Source organism: Terrapene carolina, unplaced genomic scaffold, assembly GCF_002925995.2.
Source record: "Terrapene carolina triunguis isolate 2854851 unplaced genomic scaffold, T_m_triunguis-2.0 Scaffold42, whole genome shotgun sequence".
NCBI classification, from domain to species: Eukaryota; Metazoa; Chordata; order Testudines; family Emydidae; genus Terrapene; species Terrapene triunguis.
The window spans coordinates 5,274,326-5,286,391 of NW_020664393.1; the positions used below are offsets into that span (position 1 = coordinate 5,274,326).

A 12,066-nucleotide genomic window follows, 5' to 3' on the forward strand; every position below is an offset into this window, starting at 1 on the left:
AGAGTTTTTCGTAGGTGGTTAAGAAAAAAAGTACTAAGGCTGTGGTGCATACGCTGGCAATACTTCAAATTACTTTATTCTGTTGATATATATGCAACTTTTATGCTTCCAGGAGGCACACACCTGATTCAACCATCCTTACAATCTCCACATGTCTATGTCAGTCTCAGACTTCCTTCACATTCAACTCACAGCCTTCACAATCCAACTTACTTTTCTTTAATACCTGACCAATCCCTCCACACCACATACTCATTCTCAACTCTCACACGCTGAGTACCCAGCTCTGTCTCTTCCATATCTTCTCCACATACCACATACCCAATTCACACTCCTTCATAACCCTCCACAACCAATCCATCTATAATACTTTGCCATTGACTTTATCTAAATTTTTATATTTTGTAATAGATATAGGATATGGGGTATTGGGAAGGAATGGGTGGGGAATGATTTGGGTGTAGGGGATGTGAGCTGTGAAGGAATGGAAGTTGGAGCTGTGTAAACATGAGTTATGTAAAAACATTCTAAAGGTATAATTAACTAAATTATATATAAACAAATGAATTAGTGTTGCGCTGTTAATAGATATTAATATTTATGTTCACACAGAAAAGACTGACAATTCTTCAGAACAAGAAGCTGAATCATCAGGTAAAACTGATTAATTCACCCAAACACAAGTGCTTGAAATATAATTCAGGTAATTATTGAACCATGCATGTAATTGATATAAACTTTGGGTCTAATTCTGCAGTCATTAGTCTCTGCCTGACACTACTTGCATGTGTTGTAAGACATGTAAGCAATTTTATATGAGATATGTGATTAAATAGTGGGAGCTTTATCTAATATAAGAACTCAGGGCCCATTTCAGCAACCCTCCATTATGTTGAGTAAGGATGGTGGAACCAATCAGGCCCTCGGTGATACATAGGACACCTCAGAATTTACAGATTTATCATCATATTAAAATTACTGACGATGGAAATTAATGTACAGTATGTACTATAGATGGAATGCATAGAAACAGCTAGAATTTGTGTTCTTCTTGGAGTGATTGCACATGTCCATTGCACTGTACATGTGCGCGAGCCTTGTGCACAGTTGTCAGAGATTTTTCCCTCAGCTGTACCCGTTGGGCCTCTGTTGCCTCGTACCACTGCACACAGGTATCAAGGGCCACGCTGTCCCCAACCCCTCTCTGTTCCTTCCTACTTCTAGCGATGGTGGTTGTTGTTGTTGGAGATGTGATCTTTGTATCTACTTATCTTCCCATCCTTAGTGCATATAATACCTGTAGTGTTAGGTTTTAGTATATCTGTAGGATATCTGTAAATAGTTAGTTATAAGAATAAGTATAGATTAGTATTTTTTTAGTGTAGGGTTACCAATGCCCAGTTGAGTACCCAGTTTGGTACCAAACTAATGCCCTGTTCTCCTGGCTTTAAGGCCTGTTGTTCATGTAACAGGTCTATGCTGTGAGTGACCCACACCCCAGCTGACTTAAGTGTCTGGGAGATGCTCAGATAAGTGACAAATGTCACATTTGTAGCAGTTTCAAACACTTCTCGAAAATGGACAGGGCTGCCTGACTTGAGTACCAGCTTAGGGAGTCTATGCTTCATCCACTGTTGGAACTTTTCCACTCTGTATGGGTACCAAGAACATCCAAGTCAGTCAGGAGTGCTAGACTTGATCTGACGGAGTCCACAGGTAGATCCACATCACTGGTGCCTAAGAAGATACTGCATAAGTTTCTTAAAGACTCAGTAGTGGGGGCCTTCCAAGTCTACTACAAAGGCTCTGAGTTGACGCAAGGACTCAGAGGGGTGCTCAAAGAAGTCGCACCCCCAGAAGCACTCTATAAGCCAGGAGGAATTGCTGACTCCAGAACCCAGAAAGGGTCCATTGAGACCAATCTCTGAATGACCTAGCATACCTTTCGGTACTGCAGACACAGGACCCCTTTCCTGTGCTGTCAACACCTGAGGTTTTTGAGGTAGCCAGGGATATCCATAACCTGTCAGTGCCGTCTTTTCCTGCAATTCAGGAATCTCACACAGTTGGATTGGAACTACACACTTCTACCATCCAAAGTCCAGCCCCAGAGCACTGTTGAGTACCGACCACTTCTTCTCTCAGGGCACCTCTGAATAGGATTCCATCTAGAGGCAAGCCAGCAATGATATTACCAGTATCCCCTTCTCCAGACTCAGAGCTTGGCTCTCAGGTACTGACAGGTCAGTTCCCCCATGGTGTGCGGAAGGGGGCTCCTCATCAGACTCTGAAGCTGAACCTTTATTGCCCCAAGCATGCACAGTAGCTCCAGTGGGATGCCTGCCTGCCGTGGTACCAATCACAGCCTCAGCACTCTAAGAGCCAGTGGCCTCACGTAGCTGGGTCCTACCTCAGTACCAATGGCCCTGTTGGACCCCTGAGGTCTTCCCTCCACATTAGAGAGCCTCTCTGCTCCCTTCCCACCTTTCTACCTCAGCTAGGCACCAGGAGCATCTGCAGGGAGGTCATCATCTTCTCTCCCCTGGTCAGGGCCGGCTCCAGGCACCAGTTAAAGAAGCAGGTGCTTGGGGCGGCCAATACCAAGGAGCGGCACTCCAGCCGCTATTGGGGCATCACATACGGGTCTTCAGCGGCAATTCGGCAGCGGGTCCCTCAGTACCTCTCGGAGCGAAGGACCTGCCGCCGAATTGCCACCGAAGAGTGGAGCAGCACAATCGTGCTGCCGCGACTTTTTTTTTTTTTTTTTTGCCGCTTGGGATGGCAGAAAACCTGGAGCCGGCCCTGCACCTGGTACTAAGACCAGTACCATGCAGATGGAAACACATGCTCAGTACTCTTCTTTAGAGGAATTGGAGGAGCGACCTTCTCAACACACTTAGCCTATTCTTCTACATCACCTGATGAGGCAGAGTGAATGAGTCTACCTCTCCCCCTCCTGATGATTTCAGAGCTCATCCAGATTTGTTGAGGAGGGTCGCAGCAGTTCTGGATATCCAAACAGAAGAGGTACAGGAAAGGTCACACAGGCTCATGGACATTTTTGCCTCGGAAGGACCCTCTAAGGGGGAATCTGGAATCTGTCAGGATTTTATAGCAGACCCCTTCTTCCCTGCCTCCAACTGCTAAAAGGGTGGAGAAGAGCTATTATGTTCCTTTACAGGGATCCATTTCTACAACCACCCTCCTCGGGCTTCCTGGTGATTGCTGCTGCCAGTGAAAAAGAGAGGCAGGGACTCTAGGCTTCTTACTCCAAAGGGAAAGGAAGCAAATAAGCTAGACCTTTTTGGCAGGAAACTTTTTATTCTGCAGGGAGTTTACAGCTTAGGATTGCGAGCCAGCAAGCTCTTCTCGGGCACTACAATTTCAGCCTATGGGATAATATCCTGAAGTTCAAAGACAAGCCTCATGGTGAGACAAAGCAGGAGTTCTCTGTAATAGTGGAGGAGGACAAATTAGTTGCCTTGACAATGTTGCAGGCAAACCTGGATGAGGCAGATTGCAGCTCGAGCTATGGCTTCCTCCATCACTATGCAGTGTTCATTTTGGCAGCAGTCATCAGCCTTCCCTAAGAAGTGTAACAAACAATTCAAGACCTTCTTTTTGAAAGTCCCTTACTGTTTTCCAATAAAATAGAAGAGACGCTTTATAGTCTTAAGGATTCAAGGGCAACCCTTAAGTCTGTGGGGATCTATAGACTAGCAGCAAAAAGAGAGCCCACAGCATTCCCACCAGCTTCAGACCTTCTGTAAGTTCTGAGGCTTTTTTCTGCAGTAAGCAGCAGCAACCATAAGCTAAGAAGCAGAGAGTCACATCCTCACATTCCATCTAAATTGCATCAAAACAATATAATATTGAGCTGTTAAGAAGGTGCTCTTGTCCTAATAGTACCCACCATCACCAGATAAAGAAACCCATCTTAAGATGGTGTGACGGGGCAAGGCCAGATGGCTATAGGAAAGCAGTGAGAAACAAGTATGTTAGCCCCAGGCTAAACAAATCCCTGTTACCATGGTAACCAAATGGCAGTTGCTCCAGGTTAATCAAGACACCTGGGGCCAATTAAGATCCTTCCAGAAAGCAGTGGAGACAGCTAGGTTGATTGGGACACCTGAAGCCAATCAGGGGCTGGCTGAAACTAGTTAAAAACCTCCCAGTTAGTCAGGTGGGCACGCGTGTCAGGAGCTGTGGGAGGAAGTTGTGCTGTTGGAGAGACTGAGCAGTACACACCATATCAGGCACAAGGAAGGAGGCCCTGAGGTAAGGGTGAAGTGGAGCTTGAGGAAGTGGGGGCTGCTGTGGGGAAGAAGCCTAGGGAGTTGTACGTATCCCGTTTCTAAAAGGTCAGCTACCATAGCTGATACTATTAGGGTCCCTGGGCTGGAGCCCAGAGTAGAGGGCAGGCCCGGGCTTCCCCCTTTGCTCCCCCTTCCCCCGATTAATCACTGAGACTGGGAGACAACAGTGACTGTGCAAGGGAGGATAGTTTCTCCTCACCTCCCTCGCTGGCTTATGATGAAAATGGCTCAGTAGGCTGTGACCCTTGCCTCTAGAGAGAGAAGGGCTACGTGGAGGGTCACAGTGAGCCTCTGAGGCTAGCAAAATCTGCCAGGAAAAGTGGGACCCATGGAGACAAGGACAGAGCTTTGTCACAATGGTTAAAGAAAACTTTGTTTGATAGCATCCTGTCTCGCAAGGAATCACTTATCAACAGTTGTGCTTGTGAAATCTATACTTCTTTATTGTTTTGCTTTTATGGTCCCTATTTCTCCATTGTTTATCTGTATGGTTTCTGTCTGATTCTTTGATTGTTTCTGTCTGTTGCATAACTAACTTTGCAAGATTTAAATCAGCTAAGGTGGTGGGATACGATTGGTTAAATAATTGTTTCATAATGGGTTAGGATTGGTGAAAAATACTGTTTTGTAGTACTTTAGTTTAAAATGATTGTTACGGTATAGCTAAGCAGGACTCACGTTTAACTATATAAACTGGGGTCCAAAAGGAAGTTCTTTGGAACCTAACTCCAGGACACAGCCCAAGACCAGAGCTGCCAGAACTCAACACCCTGCCAGCTATGTTGTGCAGAAGCTGGACCCCTGGATAATCTGGTCTGGACTGGCCATCAGGAAAAGTCCATCTGCCTTACTGGGAGTGGTGAGCATTGTATATTTAGCGTGTGTATTCTGTTTTGGTAACTGTTAATAAACTGAGGTTAAGGATATTACTGTGTAAGGCTCTTTCACTGGTAAAATGCTCAGCAAAACCGCGGGAGATTACCTCATGAGCCCTAGGGACTGGGTAAGGGTGGCCCTGAGCCCTAGGAACTGGGTAAAGGTAGGTGCCTTTCACCCAGAGCCGTAAGGTGGGGGTGCCTAAATTAACTGGGTTACACTTTGAGCTCACGGAAGGGTAAAGGTGGGGTGCCCTAGAGTGTGCAGGTAACATTCGTGCCACATTCTCAAGACCTGTCAAAAAAGAGGGGGCAGAAGTTACAAGAGGCATCCTTCTCCTCCACCCTCCTTTGCAGCTGCCATTTCTTCTAGACAAACTGGGTCATCTAAACAATTTTTTGACCTCTCAGTCGAGAGCATTATGCTACTCCCTACAGTGCCATCTTTCCCCACCCCAGTTTTAGCCAACCATCTATCCCACTTTCTAAGTGCTTGCACCTGCATCACCATGGATCAGTGGGTCTTAAGCACAGTTGAACTGGGATACACCCTTCAATGTATTTCTGTTCCCCACTTCCACCCTCTTTCCCCATCCCTCTTCAGGGACCACTCTCTTGAGAGCATGCTACTTCAGGAGAGTCAGTCTCTACTCCTCATGGTGGCCATACAGAAAGTTCCTATGTTGTTCAGAGGGAAGGGATTTTATTCCCTTTACTTCCTATATGCAAAGGCAAAGTGGCATCTCAGACCTATTTTAGATCTAAGGCTGTTAAACAAGTACCAAAAGAAAACAAAATTCCGAATGGGGTAGACAACAATACTACAGAAACACCCCATATGACAAGGACTGGAAACGGCTCATCCCGTTTGGCCACAAAGCATATTTGGCTGCAACCTTACAATTAAGAATTGCCAACTATGTGGCCCTATTGGAAAAATCACAATAATTATGCAAATCTCTCTGAATGTATTAACTTTATTCCAGAAAACAAAAAAGAGCAGTACAAAGCACTCATCACAGAGGGCCACCTCATCACCAGAATAGCGCTACAAGCTGCATCGAGATCCATAGCAACAGCGGTCATTATGAAGAGAGCCTCCTGGCTTCATCTATCCGATTTTCCAAAGCCAGTACAGTCCACCGTAGAGAACTTACCATTTGAAGGCTCCAAACTCTGCGGACAAAACGGATGAGTCACTGCACACTTTGAAAGACTCAAAGGCCACGTTGCGATCTCTGGGCATCCACACACCTAAGAACAATAGATGGCAGAGCAATTATCAAACTCCTCAAAGATTCCGACCCCCTCTGTACACACAACGCAATAGATACTATGACCAACAGAGGTGGAAACAAAACTTTGAGGAGACGGCAATCCACTCCTTTGACTACTATCTCTCAGCCATCAACCTTTAGACAACAGATTTGAAACCTTGGTCGAGGGCTCGAGAATCCCATCTCTCTCAATGCTGACACCATCTACAACTGGCAAGACTTTTGGAAAATGCCTACTTCCATTCTACCCAATCTGGCAGTACATTACCATGGACAGATGGGTAGAAATAATCAAATGGTTACTCCATCCCCCTTACCTCCAAACCCCCTACCTATCCCACTTCACCGTCCCTCTTCAGGGACCCCCTCACGAACATCTTCTGTGAGAAGAGGTAAACCATCTCATATCTCTGGGAACAGTAGAACCCATACCAATCAAGTACAGAGGGAAGGGGTTCTATTCCCACTACTTTCTCACACAGAAAAAAACAGGAGGTTGGAGACCTATTCTCAATCTCGGGTGACTCAACAAGTTTGTGAAAACACAGTGATTCAGAATGATCACACTAAGCACCATAATCCCAGCATTAGAGAGCGGGGACTGGTTCTCAACCCTCAACCTCCAGGACGCATACTTTCTCATATCCATCCATTCCTCCCATCGGAAATTCCTACAGTTTACAATAGCACAGGACCATTTCCAGTACAACGTTCTACCCTTCAGCCTTTCCACTACGCCTTGGGTATTTTCAAAGGTACTAGCCATAGTAGCTGCCTATCTACGCGGAGAGGGAATCATGATATTCCCCTACTTAGATGACTGTCTGCTGAAAGCATCAACACTACACACAGCTACAGACACCACCCAATGTACAATAAATATGTTCACCACCTTAGGACTTCACATAAGCATACAAAATTATATTCTAATACCTGTCCAATGCCTGGAATTCACTGGAGCAGACCTCAACTCCCTCGAAGCAACTGCCTCCCTACCAACAAAACACTTTCTGACTTTAACTGCCTTGATCTCAACAGTGCAAAACAGCCCGCAAGTGTCTGACAGAACTTGCCTACAAATCCTAGGCTACATGGCTGCCACGACCTTCGTTGTCTGACATGCAAGACTACACATGCAGTATCTACAAGCCTGGCTCTGGACAAATTATGTCCCACATAGGCACAACATAAACAAGCTCATCATCATGCCCAATACAGTCCAGGATTCCCTTTTAAGGTTGACCAATCCAGACAATGTCAGCAGGGGGGGGTGCCATTCCTACAGAATCCACTATCGCTCACCATCGCCATGGACGCTTCCCTCCTAGGCTGGGGGGCACATCTGAAAACACACACTATACAGGGCCAATGGTCTACGGCAGAGTCCCATCTTCATATCAACCAGCTGGAACTACAAGCTGTTCTCACTTCCTACCACTAATCAAAAACAAATCGGTACAGATTTTTACAGACAATGTAGCTTGTATGTTCTACATAAACAGATAAGGGGGAGCGCGATTGCACTCCTTATGTGTAGAAGCCATGCATCTTTGGCAATGATGCATCAAACATAACGTCCATGTTATAGCATCATACCTACCTGGCTGCTGAAACATCACAGCAGATACCCTGAGCAGGAAGTTTTATCGAGACCACTAATGGGAGTTGAATACGTGGGTAATCCTAGATATTTTTCAGATGTGGGGGTACCAAACAATAGGGGTACTCTTTGCAACCACATAAAACTCCAAATGCCTCCATTCTGCTCCAGAGCAGGACTTGGTTGACACTGTCTAGGCAATGCCTTCCTCATCAAGTGAAACACTCCCCTCCTATACACTTTTCCTTGCACCCCTCTCCCATGTACTCCGCAAGATAAAACCAGACGGATCCAGAGTGATCCTAATAACCCCCACATGGACGCAACAAACGTGGTACCCTTACCTTCTCCACATGGCAGTCTGTCCACCACACACACACCTGCTTCTGCCTTGGCTTCTATCGCAGGACACAGGTCGCGTCATCCATCCGGATCCCCAAAGACTTCATCTCAAAGCCTGGTTACTACATGGCTCTCAGAATCTGAAATGACACGTTCCTCAGAGGTACAAAACATTATTAAACAGCCGTAGGACAACTACCCCGACTCACATACGTACATAAGTGGAAGTGATTTGACTCATGGTGCCAACGCAAACAGACTACATCTCTGTCAGCCCCCTTACCTCTTATTTTAGATTACTTACTGGAACTCAAACAAATGGGCCTCTCCATGAGTTCGATCCATGTATATCTGTCAGCCTTCATGACATTTCATCATAAAGTTGATGGATTCTCTGTTTTCACGCATATGCTTACTAAATGTTTCCTAAACGGTCTCTCCACCTCCTGTCCAGAAGTTAGGAACCCTAACCCGCCATGGGACCTCAACTTAGTCCTCCACACCCTCACCGGCCCCCTTTTGAGCCCATGGCTACATGCTCCTTACTACACCTCTCTATGAAGGTTGTATTCCTAGTGGCCATTATATCTGCCAGGAGAGTGTGGGAACTAGCAGCTCTCATGACAGACCCACCTTATACAATCCTTTTCAAAGATAAAGTATCTTTCAGACCACATACTAAGTTTTTACCTAAGGTTATCTCATCCTTTCAATTAACCAGCCTATATACTGTGACAGGGTCAGACCAGATGGCTACAGAAGAGTGATAGAAGGCAGCTATATTAGTTCCAGATTAAGTAGATCCCTTTTCCCTGGGTAAAGTAACAGGGGCAGTTCCAGAACAAGCAGGAACTTGCTGGAACCAGTTAAGGCAGGCAGGCTAATTAGGACACCTGGAGCCAATGAAGAAGAAGCTGCTAGAATCAATTAGGACAGACTGGCTAATCAGGACACCTGGTATAAAAAGGCTCTCACTCCAGTGTGTGCGTAAGGAGCTGGGAGTGAGAGGACGTGCTGCTGGAGGACTGAGGAGTACAAGCATTAACAGACATCAGGAGGAAGATCCTGTGGTGAGGATAAAGAAGGTGTTGGGAGGAGGCTATGGGGAAGTAGCCCAGGGAGTTGTAGCTGTCGTGCAGCTGTTCCAGGAGGCACTCTAGACAGCTGCCATCCACAGGGCCCTGGGCTGGAACCCAGATTAGAGGGCGGGACCGGGTTTCCCCCAAACCTCCCAATTGACCTGGACTGTGGGTTCTACCAGAGGGGAATGTCTCTGGGCTGTTTCCCAACCCACATGGTGAATCTCTAAGGCAAGAAAAATCCGCCAATAAGCTGCAGACCCACCAAGATAGAGGAGGAACTTTGTCACAATACTTACCGACATTTTTTCCGAAACCACATACGGACAGATGACAATCTAGACTACCCTCATTGGATGTCTACAAGGCTATAGCCTTTTAGATCCATAGAACAAAATCTTTTTGCAAGTCTCCAAAACTGTTCATTTCAATCACCAAACGATCAAAAGGCAACACCATTTCCAAACAATGGCTATCCAAATGGATATCAGACTGTATCAAACTGTGTTATCTCCAACATGATGACAACCCACTACGGGGATCCGTACTCACTCTACCAGAAGTCTATCAGCCTCCATAGCATTTCTCAACAATGTTCCCATTGCAGAAATTTGTAGGACCGCAACTTAGACCTCATCACACACATTTACACAGCACTATGTGTTGCAACAACATGCATCTTTTGATACCCTGTTTGGTCACACAGACTTTCAAAGCCCCCTCCTTCCATCGAAGGGCACTGCTCTGCGAGTAGTGAAGCACCCACAGGGACACCACTTGAAGAAGAAGAGAAAGTTACTTACCTTGTGCAGTAATGGAGGTTCTTCAAGATGTGTGTCCCTGTGGGTGCTCCACTACCCTCCCTCCTCCCCTCTGCTTTGGAGTTCTATCACCAGACTGCAGAAGAGAAGGAACGGGGGCGGGTGTTGGTCACACAGCGCCAGTTAACTGCCTGAACCAGCGCAAGATGGGGACTGTCCATGTGCGACCCAACCGGGCACTACTACCATAAATCTCTGGTTATGAGTGCAGGGGTGCATCAACACCTAAAGTGGAGCACCCACAGGGACTCACATCTAGAAGAACCTCCATTACTGCACAAGGCGAATAACTTTCTCTTCCTTATCTGGACAACTGCCTAGTAAGATGCCAGACCAAGTCTCAGGTACTCTCCAACGTAGACATTATTCAAACCACTTTTGATGTGTTGGCACTTCTAATCAGTACAGAGAAATCCATCCTTGTTCAAAGAATAGAATTCACTGGGCAATCCTGGACTCTACAAAGACCTGGGCTTTCCTGTTAGAGCCATGGTTCTAAACAATGCAGGTCATTGCTCTAGATCTAAAGGTACACCCTGTTACCATAGTTTGGAACTGCCTCAAACTTCTAGGACACATGGCAGCATGCATTTACATGGTGCAGCATGCCAGACTACACCTTAGAGATCTACAAAGTTGGATAGTCTCAGTGTACTCACTGGCCTGTCAACATATACTCATGGTGGTTCAAGTAACTGCTCAGGTCTTGTCTTCCCTGGACGGCTGGTAGAACCTATGAATGTTTGCGAGAGAGTTCCCTTTGCCCTTCCTCAGCAGACTCTCACCCTAGTCACAAGATGCATTAGATCTAGGTTGGGGAGCTCACTCAGGTCCCATTCAGAGTCAAGGCCTTTGGTCTTCCCAGGATCTAAGTCTCCATATAAATATCAGGGAGCTCCAGGCCATCCATCTGGCTTGCATGGTGTTCCTTCCACATATCAGGTAGTGGAATTTGCTGGTACGCTTAGAGAACACAGCAGCTTATCAACCATGTAAACAAGCAATGGGTGGGGGGAGGGTGTCGATCGACAAAGTTATGCCAGGAGGCAATCCTTTGGAATTTCTGCATTGCCAGTTCCATCAACCTGAAAGCTGCTTATCTTCTGGAAGTTCAAAATACTCTGGCAGGCTGCCTGAGCAGGTCTTTTGGAAGTCACCATGAATGGTCCAGTTCCATTTTCCAGTGGTGGAGAACTCCCCAAGCGGACCTATTTGCAACAAGAGAAAACAAAAAATGTCTTTTTTTTTTTTTTTTTGCTCCCGTGTGGGTCATAGCCTGGGTTTGCTGACAGATGCTTTCCTCCTGCCCTGGCCAAAAGTCCTGGTGTATGCCTTCCCTCCATTCTGCTCCTGCCTAAAGTCTTATCCAAAGTCAAGCAAGATTCCACTCACCTTATTCTTAACTCATTGGTTTTCGACTCTACTAACCTATCAATCAGACTTCCACTGTTGCTCCCGAGAAACGTGGATATGATCTCCCAGGACCACAGCCCACCTCCTTCATCCCAACCTTCACGCCTGCTGCCTGACAGCAGGATGCGTCATGGCTGACAACCTCAGAACAAGTTTACTCTAAGAGGATGCAGGAAGTGTGACTAAATAGCAGGAAACATTCAACTTGCCTTACTAAATGGAAGACATTCTGCATCTGGTCCATACAAAGAGGCATCCTCCTAGCTCAAGCTCCGATTTGCCGTATCTTGGACTATTTGTAGTTTTTGAAAGAGCTAATCCTCGCTGTTAGTTCCATCCGAGT

The 12,066-nt window shown here is 46.2% G+C and overlaps 1 protein-coding gene across 1 annotated transcript in view; it reads left to right on the top strand.

The window, feature by feature from the left end:
• AK9 (adenylate kinase 9) overlaps positions 1-12,066 on the top strand; it is a 177,920-nt gene that overhangs the window by 43,897 nt on the left and 121,957 nt on the right. The window contains exon 15 of the mRNA XM_026656149.1: positions 613-654. Within this exon, the coding sequence (XP_026511934.1) occupies positions 613-654 (42 nt within the window). The remainder of the gene's footprint in view (positions 1-612; positions 655-12,066) is intronic.